This window comes from Heliconius melpomene, chromosome 17, assembly GCF_056956725.1.
Source record: "Heliconius melpomene rosina isolate 202511_hmr_F chromosome 17, ASM5695672v1, whole genome shotgun sequence".
NCBI lineage: Eukaryota > Metazoa > Arthropoda > Insecta > Lepidoptera > Nymphalidae > Heliconius > Heliconius melpomene.
In genome coordinates, this window is record NC_140405.1 from 9775285 (window position 1) to 9793631 (window position 18347).

Consider the following 18347-nt stretch of genomic DNA (forward strand, 5'->3'; position numbering starts at 1 on the left):
GTCAACGCCGCGACTATCTGATCCGACTGCGATGGTTCGGTGTGTTCGAGTATTCCATCGACTCAGTGTCCCGAATTTGGGTGCAGAAATTTTTATGTCTTGAAACTACATTTTTCCAGCCTATCCTGCTACAAATATATATACATATCCTATAAATAGTGAAAATCTATCTATAAGACAAAAAATTACTTCCATAAAGGTACAAAAGTTAGTAGTATGATTATAAAATGAATGTTCAAATCTCACCCGCCAGAATGTATTTATCAAAATGCAAGACTTAATCTTAGACATATGTAGAGAAATTTACGCTATCCATTACATGATAAATGGAGAAAAAATATTTCGTTGTTTAAACCGCATCATAATACGTAAAGATAAAAAAACCTCTTCACACACTTATAAAACGTGTTCATTTCAATGTCAATGCGAACTGGCAGAGTTCAGCGCGCAACGATCGCGTAATGCACTGCCATTGTTTTTTTTTTCATTCCGGAATACTCGTGCAACGTAGTAAACTACATTCTTCTTAATAATTACGTAATTTACACAGGAAGCGTCTTAAATTATAGAGCAACTTTTATATTTAACTATCGTTCAATAATAATATTTAATACTGTTCTCGCTGAGTTTAATTCTCTTTTAAGCATAAATTTCACCAGACTCGTATATCCCTAAAATACAGGTTTGTTTCTAGCTTAGGGGATAGGGGCCCAATTTACAACTATAACTTGTACAAGCCTCTTTCAATATTATTTTAAGTAGTTACTTTTATTTAAAATTATTAAAGTATCGTCTTCCAGCCCGGAGGAGCTAGACTGTTTTGCATCTATATGCACTTATAGTTACGCGCTTCTCCGCCGGGGTGGTCGACTGCGTCAGCGTGCATCGAGCGCATAACGTGATTTAAAAGCAATCTCGTCGCGGAGCCCCATTTCGAACATCAAATCGTCCTGCTAATACGTATCTGTGCCCGTCGCAGTGATCCGGTAATAATCAAGTTGCTGATATCTATTTGCATGTAAATATAATTACATTAAAAAACTTCAGCTTCATATGCTAAGCAGTCTATATAAAATGGGAGGATGTAATTGACGTTTTGCACGTAGAATATTATTTTTAAATAACAATTGGATGCAAGAGCAACTGTCATTCAATATCATATTATTCAATTAAAAATCCATTTACCGTTTACATCTTCGTGTTGTTTTTGTTCAATTATCCTTATTTCGTAATTGAATATTCTGTATCAATGTAACCTCGCGGATTGATCAATAAAAACATCTATAATAGGTTATTCTACATGAACTTAAATAGGCATTTAGGAATACCTGACAAGTCGTACATACCCGTAATGGCGGGGTTTGCATAAAAACTTTTTAAATAAATAATGCACATGCAGTAAGCAGCAATAGATGGCGGCTCGTACTTGACAGACCGGGCGCGCAGATACAAAAAGCGCGCCTTTGCCGCATACCGCTCCCGTTGCCGTTGTTAGAAGGGTACGATTAACGACCAACGCCAATCGTTAGTAATAGCCGTGTTGTCATATAATGTGGAAGTTAAATATATTTCTCTTTTTATATAAATTTTTCGCATTTTGATAAATCACTTATCAGAATAGACCATCTTGGCGCTGTAATGCGATGGTTGTGTGTTCGATCCCCAAGTGAAATATTTATTTACGTTTATATTTCAATTTCTTCGCTCTGATGTCGAGGCACACCGCGGCGTTGAGTTCTGCTATTCAACACGTAATGCCTCCAGAATTCGGCGGAAAGTGGGGAACGAAGTGAAGCTGATTTATTTATTTATTTATTTATTTTACTCATCACAATATTTCATTTTCGCTTAAATACATATTAAGCCCATAACTATAGTATGAAATAGAATTTTTTTAACTAAGTTATGACTTGTCCTTACGTTATTAGTGCCAATAAGGTCAACATCACTTATATCGCTTGTAACATATAAGTACAATATATATAACACATATAAAAAGTCCATTCTAATACATTGACGTTTCTGTGCGATTACGTCGCCACTGATGCAACACATTGGGTCAGGTTCGTCGACGCGGCGCGAGTGTACGCACGACACATGTGCCGCCACTCGCCACGCCCGCTGCTTATCTGTCGCGCGAACAATTACGCACTGCATCGCCGCGATACCGGACCCGGCTCTATCGTGCGAAACGATCGAAATCAACTCACGCTTTCAAATGTAGACAAAATGTTACTTTAATTTTAAAGTTCGAAGTTAATCTAGTATTAAGATACTGTTCTCATTAAGAAACCTCCAGGCCCCACCCATTGTTGGAGGCATATAATGGTTTTAGTAAAGTAGGCTTTAAAAGATAAAGAAAAGGCGTTTTCCTCTTTTTTTAGAACAGCATTACTCGACAACAGTTGCAACGTGAGAGATTTACCGAAGGTTCATGTTAACAATCGTAAAGATAAGGAAAGCAGTATCTTTATAAACCAGCAGTTGTATTAATTTCCTAATAGAGATATTAATACTAATGTATAAATAATTCATTGTTTCATTTCAACAAACAAAATATGAGAAATCTTTTTTTATTTCGACATAAAGCGGAATAAAAGAAAAAACTTAATGACAAATTACTCCTTCTCTCCGCAAAAAGATATATATTTATACGTCAATTGACCAAATAACTTGCTTAACCAGACTGATAGACATTTATGATAATATGTACATTTTCCCCGGAATGAGATCGAACCTACAACTACCAAGTTAAGTCAAAAGCATCACGATACCTTCGGCGAGTATAAAAAACTATAAAAATAAATGTAATATTATCATCAAAGATGAAGTGCCCAGTGAAGCTCCGCTGCATTAAAATTCGTTTCTTTGTTATAAAGTGTGTCAAGTGCGTTATATTTATACCAACCTAGGAAATATCTGCATGCTGTGAAGGGATTCGCAGTTTGCATTCTAACTAAGCGAAGCAGGAAATAATTTTATTGTTGTTTATTTATGAAGCTAGACCTATGGTATGTTTAATAGTAATAAATTAATTATAAATTTCACTGTAAACATTTGTAATATAATAATCGTCTAAAAAGAGGTAAAGTATTTATGGTTAACTATATAATTAACACATACACACACACATTATATTCATTTATAACAAAATTGTCTATTGAAAAAAAAAAATAATATCTTCAATGTCTATACATGAAGCTACATCAAAGCTATTCTAAAAACTGTGTGCTAAAACAAAAGTCCTCGACGATGCATGTTATATGTGCATTCGTAATAGTTGCGTTGACGGTGACAAGTGACCTCATTACGCTGCACTAGCGGTGTTACTGACTTACTCATCTGTACGTACAGTCTTTTGAATATGTTTTAGACAAAGCTAGAGCAGTCGTTACTTTAACGAAATGTGGTATATGAAAATGAGGCTAGTTATTCTCATACAGATGGTTAATATTAAAACGAAATTTTATAATATTTTTTTTACATATGTTTACAACAAAAAATAAACAAAAAAAATTAAGCAAAGAGATAGAAGCGGTCGATGTATATGAAAAAATGAGAAATTTCAAACTAAAAAATAATCTTTCATGTTAAAGAATAATTAATACAGTATCACTCATATATACAACAAAACAGGAAGTGATCACCACAATATCCAGTATGGAAACATAATATAATAGTATAGAACTATAGATATCGCAATGCCTCATACGTTGTCTGTACCATAAACTCATTACGACCGTCACGGTACAGTTGAAATTATTGACATATCGTCCGCGTACAGTGGTTATAGGTTCATAAGTAAATGAGTAAAGGAGGAGTTACTTTTTCAATGAAAAACGTGAAAGCCACACCTATATAACCAAACATATTATATAAAATCACATATAATCTTTTACCATGTAATTTTCGTCACGTCGTCGGTCTATTCTACACAATTGATTGCCAAGTTTAAAATAAGTTAACAATAATTATTATTTTTTAAAACTGTATTACAGATATCCGAAAAACAACCCAAAAAAACCGTACGCTATATAATATAAAAAAAGAATGAGTCTGTATAGTTGTATATACATATATGTAGTGTATTCGTGGATTTCCAATCAGTAATTAAAGTCCCACGCAAGGATATTTGTAATCCGAATTAGCATAGCCAATATCGGGGAGCGGAATGTGTGCGGTCGTATAGGATTACCCCAACCTTTTTGAATACAGCACAATAAATTTATAACTTAGTATAAATTGTGGATGGCTTTGTAAAAAAGCTCTTATATAACCAGCTTTTGTTACTAACTATAAAAATAATTTTGTTATACACATTATCTACTTTAATTTCAACGATTATGTGATATGTAGCACGCAAAACAACTGGTTCTGGGTTCAATTCCCACTCGAGAGAATGAAATATTTTATATAATTACTTCGCTCAGGTAACGAAAGCAAAGCGCGGCGTTAAGTTCCATCACTCAATCAGACCGAAAGTGAAAAACGGAAGTATTTTAATAGCAAAGAAGTGCCTTAATTTAAGTTTTCCAGGTTGCTCCTGCTTATAATGATATGTGCATAATACCTATAGTATGAAGCTAAAAAAATATGATAATTGACTGAACTATATCGAAAATTTAATTACCTAATTAATATTAGCAGCTCATATGTTTATGTATTTCAAAGTAATAATTGTCCGTCAACAAAAACAAACTAGCTCTACGTGGTATACGGTGGGCCTACGTAAACAACGCTTCAGGTGATCAATTAAAATCGTACACGAGTCGCTTTTATTACGCTATTGTATTATCAATATCGTGTTTTTACGTTCTCTACGAGTAATGTGTAATGGAGACCATAGTAATCTACGAGCACGAACAGGTAACTGCATATGTAATATACTAGTATTTAAATGAAGTTTTTGTGTTAATATTGTACCTACTCTGTTGATTGCAAAAGCAATTTTTTTTTAATAAATATCTTGAATTGTATAAAAGCTGCTTGCTGAAACGATAAGTTACATTTACTGTTTATAATTATCTTTTTCAAAATCAATTATTCTAAACGGAAACAGAAGAAAACAACTAAAAAGTTTCTTCAATCTTTTTTTATCTTTTCTTTTTTGCCAAGTATTAAAAAAATGTCAACGAGGAATATAGTTAATATAGGCGTAGTGTAATTTTTGGGCGTCGCCAGCCACAGTAGCGTCTGTATTAGAGGAAGTGCGCATCCGGTGTATAATTAACAAACAGCGCGTGGTGTCGTGACCACGTGCTTCCTTGTGCGGCCGGAGTGCATTCACATACACTATTCGTTTTATTCATATTATCTGTAATCTGATGTCAGGCTCAACTTGAAGGTTACGATCTTTGTTCAAAATTAATGTATATTTTTATTTAATAATTTAATATTCTCATTTCTTCTCTGATGTCGAAATAGGAAAATGGAGAACGGAGTGTCTCAATGCTAGGTTCCCTTTGCCTACTCTGCTGTGTGTAGGATATAGCGTGAAGCTGACTTTATTTAGATTGAAGTATGTATATAAGAGGGCAATACATTAAAATCCACTCCAGCTGTATTTATATAAATCGTATTACATACAGAATTACAATCATCATAAAAGTAACATATCCTTTCTGGTTTTTATTACAATTTATAAATTCCTAGAAGCATTTCTAATATTTCTTGGCCGATACCTAAAAACAGCTATCAACCTTGTACTGCAATGTAGGCCTACATACCAACAAATAGCAAGGGTGGTGAAAGTGCGCTTGCCTCGTACTACACGATAACTGACTTGCGCAACGATGCACTCTGTTGCATATACCTAGCTAGTTCGCGACGCCGTCGTACAAATCCTTTAAATAATACTTTTTCTTTATTGATTTTTTATCTTTAATTAATTTAGAAATATAATAAACATTATATTTACTTGTATGAGAAACAATAAATAATTATTAATATAAAACTAAATTGCTTCTCCGTACTAAGTTCAACACACTAGTGCTAGTTGCAAGAAGTCATTTTCTTAAGTGTATAGTCTATAATTACATAATACTGTTCGCGTCATCAGATAACATGCAAAGGTCAGTCAGGAAGGTCGGAAAAAATACTTGCGGGCGAAGCTCGGTCGAATAGCTTTCGAGCTACCGCGACGAGATTTTGATAAGATAATTTATGTTCGAACATTCTGTCGCTTTACTTAGAAACATTGTTAAAGAAATTAAGTAGGCTTATTGCATATGGTTCAAATAATAAATTAAGTTTAGGTTATCATTTACTTTTTTGTACTTCACGCTGTATCCCGCACATAGCAGGGTAGACAGAGGGAACATGGGAACAGTGCTAAGACAGTCCGTTGCCCACTCTCCGATGAATTCTTAAGGCATTGCGTGTTGGGTGGCGGAAATCAACGCCGCGCTTTCCCTCGTTATTAGAGCAAGGAAATGTTTTATTCCCTCGAATGGGAATCAAATCCACTACCGTCGCGTTTACACCGACGACACACACGACTACCCTTATTATGTACATTTGTTTTTATAAATCCAAATAAATATTTTTCCATATTCATACAAGAACGCCAATATAGAAACGCAATAAACACAAGCCAAATTACCTACCGAAACAATATTAATACACGCAAAACAATTAAAAACTATCGTAATATCTACATAAATCATCTAAAATTAATTCATAATTTTTAATGTTATGATACATTTATAAAAATACATGCGGGTTAGTTCAGCCGTGCAATATCAGATGCAGATATAGCGACTGAGAAGCATGTGTTATTAATTCGAGCTTTACATATAGATATATATTTATTATTATTTGTTAAAAATAACTAATAATTACAATTACATACAATTTGCGTATTATAAAAAAACAAATGTAAGGCATACCTAAAATTAATATATAAATTAAAATGCAAAAAATTAAGCTGTTTGTTCGCAAAAAACCTTGTAAGCATGTGTAAGTTTATGTATAGTGCATTACTACATAACAAATTTAAATATTATTAAAATTAATACATTTTATACAATTTCGTTATAATACAACAACCCAGCTTGGGTAACTAGTGTAACACATACGCCAAACCTATAACTTTCAATATCTAAATACAGTAGAACTGAGTGGACCAGTAAAATCAATGCGGTCGTCATAATTCCATATATAGCGGTGGACAAGCACATGCGGGCGCGGGGTTCGTTGCCACCACAAATGACCCCCATCATCACTGGTGATACCATCGCTGAACTAAACATTTCTTGACATGCAAATGCGCTTGTGAACATCAGTTGTGGTAAAGTACCCCCCCGCGATGGTATAATTACACTTAAATAGATTCTTCCGTGGTAAGCTACAATTAGTATTAACTTACTTATCTTACCAATTAGTTAAATATTTGAATAAATACACACTGTAGCTTGTTTCGAACTATGAAATGCATAAGTTCAAGTTCTTTTTCAAGCACGATATAAAATTACATTCATTACAACCGGGGCTGACTTGTTTGAAAAACAAAAACCAAATGTTTGCATTCGTCCTCATTCTTAGAAAAACAAATACAAGCAATAAGTCCACAGGAAGACATTAGGTGTGTCTAAGTTTAACCGATCCCGCATTTGAAATAAATCCTGCGAGTCTTTATCCACATTTAGAGTGATCTATACTCGTACAACACATTAATAAGATTTACATTTCCTAAAGATCAAAAAGCCTGAATTAAAATAAGGAAAACAAAATGGTCGAATAATTATTTTAACTGTATATTTTAATTTATTTTACTGTAAAAAATATTCCACAAAAAATAAAATTTAAGCAAAAAATGTTAAAAAGTATTATAATACACAGAAATCTAGACTTCAACATAACATAGTAATCTCAATATTATGAGCATCATATAAATACAAGAGCTATTTTGACTGCGTGAGTAACACGAAGGAATAGATTCTCTTCTGATATCATAACGACAATATCAATACAAAGAGTCCATCGCAAAGTATATAGAAACCTCAATTCCGCCGTATTCCGCTCGAGCCATCAATGTATCGCACGTCGCAACGAAACATACGCTAGTACGCGAGGCACATAGTAGAGTTACATAATTAAGGCGCGGACCTGTCTCGCTTCCGCTACAACAAACAGATCTTGTGTGAATAACGCGATAACAATAATAACGTATGAAAACTGTCCACGTGACACTGTTTATAGTACGTACGATAGATAATGGTGCGCTATCATTTATAACAAATAATCTTTCTAAACGTAAGATAGTAGTTAAATGTTAATTTAATTTTAAAATATAATTTCAATAGGATATCTAATAATTGCGCCTTCTCGAAGGTACGAAACCGGTACGGCGGTTGTTCCCATCCGATTCATATTAATCACAGTAACGTGTTAATACAAAACTGGTTGTGGCTGCACCTTTTTGGAAACAAAACATCGATCGATGCACTTTCGATGTCCTTCAAATGAATTACGACACGCAGAAACGAATTCTTTGAAAATACACGTACCTACTACCTACATATATTGTTGAGATTTATTTTCGGCTAACAAAAAAAGTGATTAAATACGTATAATATGGTTGTCGTACTTCTAAAACACGGCCTAGCTTAGATCTTGTATACATTGTAATGCTTGGCGCGTCGCCGCACGTATTTTTAGCGTATGTCCCACGAGCCGAGATGCTATTGAATGCGGATCGAGGTGAACGCCCGCCGCGGACGCTCTTCGCAATGACCGTGCCGAAAACAATTATTATTCAAATATTCTCTAAATGCCCTAAATTATTTATAAATATGCAAATGAGTGATCTGTGAACAAATATATTTTTTATTTATTATTTTTTCTTTATGTAACAGTTAACCATTATTGATTAATAACATTTCAAATGGCAAAATGTCTGTTCTTAGTGTGAATAACATAAAAAATAGTTATTATAATAAACATAAACCGATTAATGTAACTAAACATAATATATGTGTTTTTTTGATCCAGTCAATGTGGAGAGAGTAATAATTACGATTGAAGTTGAGATGTTCTCTTTCGACATATCATTGCGTATCGCTGTGGCCATAGTTTTTATTTGCAATTTAAGTCTACATGCAATTACTTAAATATATAATATGACATACATTACGAGAAATATACACAACTCGGCATTGAATTCTACCACTAAACACGCAATGCTTCCATAATTCCGCGGTAAGTGGGAACGAAAGTGTCTTAAGGGTAACTTAGTGTCACAGCGCTAGGTTCCCAGGCCTCCTCTGACTATTAGCGGGACACAGCGTGAAGCTAATAACCTAAAGACATACACCACTCCCATTCCACCACATCAATGTTCAAAACCAAATCAAAGGGCCGGGCCGGTCGGTGCGCGAACACCGTTATTCCACGTACACACTATATATATAGTAGATACAGTACATAGAAAGGGCCCCGCCTAATGATATTCCCGGGCTCTCCTAAGCGCGGCACATCTTACGCGGTCACACATGCACACACCGTTACGCGCACTGCGTCGTCGGCGGTACCAAAGCTTTAATGTGCACTTGTTATTATTAACTTTACTGCCATTCTCATATACATTTTGGTGAAGATCTAATTATTATAAGAATATTGTTAACTTAACTATCTTATTACATAAATAGGCGTTGAGAAATATTTTCTTGTGATACAACTTTCATATTATATAAAGGGCTTGAAAGGTTTAATAAAAAAATACTTGTATATTATAACGTTAGTCAGGTCAACTAAAATTGACTTAACCACAAAGCACCACTCCATTGTTATTTCTAGACTATAATACAAATAGACATGTGACGTGGACATCCGTCAATACTAAATTACACTTGTCACGAAATATATACCAGACGGTATATTACGATATATAATTAAATTTAAATATTTACAAATTAAACGCTAATAATCTTATACTAGCCATATAATCACAACTTTGTAATCCTAGTTCTCAGAATAAAGTTAACAATTATGTACATGGATATTATGCAATGTTTTTGCCTTTTGCTTTACTTTGTATTCCGCACATAGCAGGATAGGCAGAGGAAACCTGGGAACTTAGTGTTAAAACACTCCGTTCCCATTAAGGCACCTCCGTTCCCCACTCTCCGCCGTTCTAGAGGCATAGCGCTTTGCCTCGACACCGAAAGAAACGAACATTAATTAAGTGACTGTAAACACGACTGGTTGTGGATTCCACTGGAGGAAATACCATCATCTGGAGGATATAGAACATATTGGTAAAAAATTACGCTACGATAAGCACCGTAGTAAGCTAAATGTAACATGGACGTCTCATTACATAAAACTAATAAAGCATGACAATATTTACAGTCGCAAGTTTTTATTTTTAGATAATATAATAAAAGTGCTCTAAGATTTATGCCTTAGAAGTAATTTCTCGGGAGTAATACTTTTTATTACTTGCTCGTTAACGCGGCGGGGGCGCTGTTTACAAGTTGCATAATAAGAGAAATGATTTAAACATGCATTTCTAACATAAAAGTTTTATGTGTGTACGCGGATTTGTTTGCTGGAGGCGATAACAGCGAACCCAGGGTTCCTATAGCTTACCTATAAATAATATTACGTGCTCGTTCAGTTCAGATTTAACAGTTAAATATTACTTTGTAATCAAAATAATTTTATAATGTGAGCAATTTAATAGATTGGCTCTACTATTAAAAATAATTAAAGCTTTAAAACTTGAAACAAAAACGAGTTACAATAAAAGTTGAGTTATAGAAGTAAAAAAAATGTAAACAACCGTAACCTTTTACGAGGCTGGAACAATTAAAATGAAACAAAATAAACATAATTATTTAATTCACAATATAACAATAGAGCGCGTGTCAATGAGAAATCACAAGATATAGGTTTAGTAATAAAGACACCGGCTAAGTGTGAGTCAGACTCGCGAAGGAGGATTCCGTATCATTAATCATCTATAAAAATTCTCCAAAATAACAAATATTAAAAAACTCAATTAAATGTTTACTTGTTGTTTTGGAGAATACAGAACCTGTGAAAATTTCAACTACAATTATAAAGGTTCATGAGGAACAGCCTGGTGACAAACGAACGGAAAGCGGAGTCTTAGTAATAAATTCCCGTTTTGTCCTCTGGGTACGGAATCCTAAAAAATAATCTTTTGCAAATCCACTTATATACAATTGAAACATGAATATTCTTGGAATAATTTAATATAACAGGTATGATTTTGACTTTAACATACAATTAATGGCTTCAATATAAACCCTTAACAATTTAAAACCAAAAATACAATATAGGAAAATAGAAAGACAGGAAACCAAAAAAAAAAAATCCCATACTTATTTCCAGTGACTTCCAAAGAAGCCTTGTAAATAATGATAGAAGTCTAGAAATGATAATTACATTGTATGTATCAACTGTGAGAGTGGTATAATAGATACAATTGGCATGATGTAATCGACAATGAAGTAATCGACTCGTTCACTGTACGCTACACACTCGTAATAAGAGCGTACAAATGTTAATGACAAATACGATATGCGATAATTAAGGATTACGAACCGTTATAATGTTGGCATTGTTATTTTGTTATTTTTTATCAGCTTACGTTTAACAGGGTGGGCAGAGGAAATTTAAAGAGTTGAGTCACTCCGTTTTCCACTTTCCGCCAAATTTTCGAGGCATTACATGTTGAGTGGTGAAACTCAACGCCTTATGAATAATGCATTTTTTTATTAGTATACACTTTATTTTATTTTATACATATCTCTGTAAAAAATCGTATATTAGTAACACCTGGACTTTATTTGGTAAACGTTTGTAAAGCTAGTAACCATTCGGAGTCAGTAAACGTGTGACTATTAAGTTAGCTGCTGCTAGAAGCTGGAATGGTAACAGCCAAAATTTGTATGATTGTATATTTTTGATAAACACAATGTTATAAAAGACCTTTCCATAACTGAATAAATACTATAAGTTCTAGTAAATATACAAGTATATTTCTTATTACGCCCAAATAGTCAAATTTATTCTATCACCAAATAAATCTTAGGAACCGCACAATACGTCCATATTGTCCTTGACTTGGAAAACTCCATATTGTCCTTGCAAAAGTGGAACGCATTGATGACGTTTGACATGTACGGTTCACACTGCTAGATACGTAATACGTGCAGTAATTACTACAGGTATATGACCTTTGTTGAAGTGTGAATAACGATACTTAGAATAGTAAACTATTATAATGACTTATGATGATACTTGTTAGGTACGAGCATGTCAAAATGTCATATTATATCTAGTTCTAAACTCTGATTCTAGTGAAGGTGATCTCACATCCGCATTTTGCCGCGTAAGCATAAAAGACTTGTCAACCTTTATAACCGTTTAAAGAATATCGTTTTTTTCTTTTTACATTAGAAAATAATTTATTTTACATATAGTCTAAATAAGTAACATTACTTTCAAAAGTATATTTAGGTTATTTTAGTCTTTTTGTATATCGAACTTAACTCATTATTAAAGTGTACCTTTTAAAGAAAGACTTGATTATCAGTAAAAAATAGGTTTATAACTAAGGATATTTGAATTTTATTTAAAAAAAATACTTGTCAACACCACACATATCTGTATAAATAATAATTTATCGAGGTAATGTCGAGGCTATTTCAACTTCAAAGGATAATAAGCACCATATGAAGCACTGCATGTTATAATTATTATCTATTATAAGTACCCATTACAATAATGTTATGTTATAAAATTTCGAAAATATTATTCTTGTTTATGAATAGGTATAGAGTAACATAAATACATTTTGTATGTAAGTTAGTTCGTTTTAGTTAAAAAAAAAATACAATTTATAAAATAATATCTTTAAAGCGTTCTACCACTTAACTTGCACATCTCGAATTGGGCGCTAAACGCGGAAGCGTAAGGGAACCTAGTGTTCAGACTTCGTTCCCCACCTTCCGCCGATTTTTTCAAGATATTTGGCTTTTGCCTTGGTACCAGAGCGATGAAAATATTAATAAATAATAATTTATTTATTAATATTTTCATTTCTTCCTAATGAATTATCATTCCCACGAGTGAGGACCGAACCCATAACCGTCGCTTACAGTCACACCTTCATATTCCTGCGATACGACGACCTCAAATATTAACATAACCAATTGATAACTAGAGACCATCATAAAACATTACTAATCGCACTAAAGCAGGAAGGTAATTGAATATAGAAAATAAATTACAGATAAACTACCTTGAATCACACTCACAACCATAGAGCTTGGAAAGACGACATTCATCCGCCACGATACATCCGCAAGGATACGATGACGAATAGAAGACCCTGCTAAGAATTTCAACGACTTCCTTAGAACCTACAAACTTTGTTATCCTACCCGCCGTAGATACCATTAGTTAATGAATATTTAATTCTATCTTAGAAATAGATGAGTAACGATAAATGTAAGTAACCGATAAAACTGGAAGGTTTAGCACAAGGTGCTGACTGCACCTGCCTCTGAAGTTATAGATGCGAGCTCGCCTTGACATGAATGTAATTTAACAGTTTAGAATTATGATAGCATAGCAAAATTGTCGTAAAAATTAAAAAGTATTAAAAATAATAGAACATAATTGTTTTAAAAAACATAATTGTTTTTTTTTAAATATGTAGTGATAATGGGTGAGGAGCTAAAAGAAAGGTTGTATTTTAAGAGGAAATTGTACTTTTATATTCTGAAATAATTATTATAATATAGCTAAATGTTTGTTTAATTATTTATGCACTATTGTTTTAGGCTTAAGTACCTAATACAATCTCTATCTTTTCTTAAAGTTTAAATAACAATTTTTATATACTTATTTCTATTGCAAATTAACTTTAGTGACAATTTTAATCTTACATTATCTCTGTAACCAGTATTAAGATATTTAAGAAAATAATTTTAAAAGGAATTTTATTAATTATTATCATCCTTTTACCATTCGATTGCAAAGTAAAGCTCAGATAAAATTTTATAAAAGTAGTAATTTTGAAAATGTATAGTGTAGGGTGAATTTAAATTCAAAATTAATTAATAACTACTTTGATAAAAAACGGAACTCAATAAGTAGTTTTTTTTAAGATTAAGAGAATTCTTTTAAAAGCTCAAAGGAAATATTAAAAGCAGCATTGTTGAAAATGTCCATTCAAGTTTAAAGTTTATAACTGAGAATAATAGTAGGTACAATCAATCGCCAAATTCAATTCTCACGGTTTTTCTTAAAAATATCATATTTTTTACTAAAAAATCTACCCATAGAAAATCCAAAAAACGTATCGTCTGGATCTAATACACAATAAGTCCCCCCAAGCTAAAGGGCGACTTTCATTGTTGCGATGAACAAAAAAGATTCCGCTTCGACCCGTCGTGGTATTTTTTGCGCTACACCCAAAAAAGCGCCAAATATATCGGGTTCAGTTGCTTACCGATGGCAACCGTTTCATGGCGGGCAACAAGGGCACATGCATACGCCATGCATTTAGGACGGTCCAGGATAATCACCTCGGTCGATGTCGTAACATCACTTCGCATCGCCAGCGCCGCGGTCAGCTGCCGGCCGGGGGAGCACTGCACATCCTAGCACCATGCATCACACACACTATCGATCACGGACACCAACCACACTGCGCCACGGAACACCACTCCACTGTGCTGCGTTGCACGGACGCGGGCACTCTGCGCCGCGCGCTCCCGTCCGCGCAACAGCTGACGGGAGGCGCACCCCCCGCCGCCCCGCCCCGCCCCGCGCGCCCCACACCGCCGCGCGCGCACACCGCCCCGCGCACCCCACCTCTATCCATTATTTACGGACGGCCGACCGGTTTCAGGCGCGTTCGCCGTGCTTCACGACGAGCGTTCAAATTTAATGCCCTTCCTATGTCCGGCCTCTAATGCGATAAGATTAGGAACTTCATCTTTAGGGATTTTAGGTACCCGAATACTTCGTGTTCACTAGCATCATCACTAAAGAAACAAAGTAATCAGCTAATCAGTATAGTGCAAGTTGCAGCTAAACTGCATGCCCCAATTCGCATTTTGTTGAGTTCGAGTTAATTTCGTGATTGATATGACAGAAGAGCAGGTTAACGAACCTAAAGCAGACGTTGGCTGGCACTGAAAGCACTAAAACGCCTATAACTTTAGTGAAATATTCTGTTGTAAACCACAAATGCATACTTGCAGTAAATCAACGTGGGCCGAACGATCATAAAAAGTTACATGCATAGAGCCCTAAAAGATAAATAGCACGTTTGCTTTTCATAATTTTTGTATGTTACATAAATAAAATGCCTCCTTTTGTCTTCTGTTTTATAATTTTTAATCTGGGACATTAATCTTTAGTGAAAACACTTAAAAATTCTACGATACATAATTCTAAGAAAACAATTATACGAGCCCAAAAGTAAGGAACATTCCGAGAATTGTATCTACCCTTTTCTTTCGTTATCACAAAAATTTTAACTTAATTTTGAAATGTTACAAACAAACAGTCATTCAATATATTTGAAAATACGTATATTGAAATATTCTTTAAATTTTTATTTTATGTCTAATAATGTACCTATCGACATAGATCATCAAAATTCAAAATAGAGATTATCCTAAATTAGTCAAGAGAGAAATATGTCAAAATTCAAAATAATTTAAACAAGACCACCACGTCGAAACGCTTCCGTCCATAGGGGATCATGTTTTCGATCTAATGGGTAAAAGATATTAGATACTGCAAAAAGTTTAAGGGTTTTCGCATTGAAGGAGGTCGTTTTACAATATAGCCAAGTATTTCATTACAATATTCCCGGTAATACTAAGATCGGCTGGATGCGGAGATGCCTACTTCAAGATCCACTTTCGGCGGACAGCCATAGAAATCACGTAGTTCGCGGAACTTTGTTACCTGTGGTGCGGCAGCGCAGCGCGCCAAGGTGAATGCTCGGGCCAAGGACGGCCCGCCTGGAGGGGAGGGGACGAGCCGCGAGCCTCCGCCCTCCCCTCCTCTAACCCCGGCCCTCCCCGCGCACCCCCAGCCCCTTGAGCTCGGTAAAAACGCTCGAAACCTTCGAAGACGGGCGTTGCAACCCAGCAAAAAAGGGCCCGACGGAACAAACAGAAAACGTTGAAAAAAAAAAGAAGAATACAAATAACAGGGGTCTCAGATAACAGAACTAGTTGCATACCACTCGTGTAGCGCGTCTAAAAAATGAGCGGTTCGCATGTCACCTGCGCCTACGCAGACAGGTCACGCTCCGAGACAACGTTCTTGTGATGTAATAAGCGATGTGTAAAAACTAGCTAACGGAAGACACTTGGAACCGGCTCGTTGATATCTGTCTCCTGATCATTTGCTATATCATTTAATTAATTTACACATCCATTAGTCGTATTAATAGTTCATATGATGATATTTACCATATTTTTTCAAAGTTTATGTACCGACACAAGTATACATAATATGTTATATGTATATACACACGTATACATATAGAGGGCAAAGACACTTCCTAGTATATCAGGGCGACTTCCTAGCCATGTCCTGACCGGTTTTGCCGCTCATTGTAAACTTCGCCGCTAGAAAAACTGGCACTCAACGATATCTCGGATTCCTTATAACGACTCGTGAAACATCGTTAATGTCGTATGTAATGTATCATATAAATTCCATTATATTGATAAATAATTGTTAATTGCAGTAAAGAGTTATTGAATTATAAGATTTACTGAATTTTAATTATCCTTATAATTTCTTAAGTAATTTAAAAAATAATAACAAAACATTGTATCCTTTCATTGATAATAATGATTATTTGTCGTCTATTGGCTCGTTACATCATCGTTCATAAATAGTCTCCTGGAGTGGCTAGCGTACAGTGCGTGCAAGGAGGCGTACCGGGCGTACCATCCTGCCCTCCTCTAACGTAACACATGAAAAGTACGAGAGAAAGAGACGAGGCAGTGTTACAGTTAAGCAGGAACTCTATTTATATGCAAATATAACCTCGGAGTCGACACCTGTTTGCGTATTCTCGGCACTCGCGGTGTCGCTTTGTGGCGGCTCTGTCTCCGGTATCTCTTAGATAATGGAATATAAAGTAACGAATGCGTACTAGTTAATAAGTGCGTCTAGCCGAACTATTTAATACTTAATAATTTAAATATTAATGTAATTATTAAAGCAGTCTTAATTAATAAATAGTAATGTCTAATAGATGCACGATTTACTATAAGTTTCATTAAAATAAAAGCATAAAAAATCTAGTAAAACAGCTAAATTCATATCTTAAATACTTTGTAAGAGTTCATTCTTAAGATCCTTCCACTTGGTGTGTCCTTAGCGATATAGGTTATTGGTTTTTGCAACGTCTAACCTCTGTGTAGCATCAAGGTTGAACTAACACAAAAGATGGGATTAATGAACCAACGTTAACGATTGCGCGCACACATAAAATATGTGCTTTCGTAATTTAGCAAACGAACAAATCACATTTTTTATAAAATAATATATACATATATAACCATACAAGGAATTAAAATTTAATATACTCGTATGCAACAAAAATAAAAATATTATACCATTTAAAAAAAAAAAAAACTAAAAGCTTCAGTAATTAATTAGTCAAGATATCTAGAAACTCTTGTCTCTCTAATTTCCTTGGAGGTTTGTGCGTCATTTTTTTCCATTATTGTCATATTTGTCACAGCCCTCGCATAAGATATAAAGAGAGTATTCGGTGTAGCATTCGGGTTCATTTATCATACTCAGACTGGCGGGGCTGGCCTGCTCGTGAGTGTGTTCCTATGTACGTCTGGCCGGCCAGATACCATACGTCGTTTATTTTGTTTACACGTGTTATTTCATTCGCAACGTCTGCTCGCAATGCTGATTTTGTGTGGTAATCTATTAAGGCACTCGTACCTCGTACTAAGTAAGTGCTTACATTTTAATTACCATTTACTGTAAAAAATACTTATCCTATGATTAAGTTTAAATAATATCTCTATAGAGATGTATATCTAGAAAACAAGTAGCCTACTACATGAGCCGTTACACGTCAAGTGGATGTTTTATCGTACAAAGCAATCATAAGTCAGCTACGGGAGCGACGCCCGCGTCGTCCTTCCATGCCCTTTTGGACGATGCCTCTTGCTGACACATAATTTAATGTTTCACGGCGCAAATCTTTAGTATACGATTTGAATTATTATTAAAATTATAACTCATATCTAAAATAATAATATTCGACGTGATGTTAACATGTTTACCATATATGACTACTTAAGAATTAT

General features: G+C 34.6%; 1 protein-coding gene across 3 annotated transcripts in view; it reads right to left on the reverse strand.

Moving 5' to 3' along the window:
* Nucleotides 1-18347, reverse strand: part of LOC146530218 (uncharacterized) — a 102849-nt gene that overhangs the window by 20970 nt on the left and 63532 nt on the right. The window contains exon 1 of one of the 3 annotated variants that reach the window (XM_085201183.1): nt 14565-14751. The exons of 1 other annotated variant lie outside the window; for it this stretch is intronic. In XM_085201183.1, coding sequence (XP_085057309.1) covers nt 14565-14584 — 20 coding nt within the window. In that variant the 5' untranslated portion in view covers nt 14585-14751. Of the gene's footprint in view, nt 1-14488; nt 14508-14564; nt 14752-18347 lie in introns of those variants that run through there. One more of the 3 variants, XM_085201184.1, reaches the window with a different exon arrangement.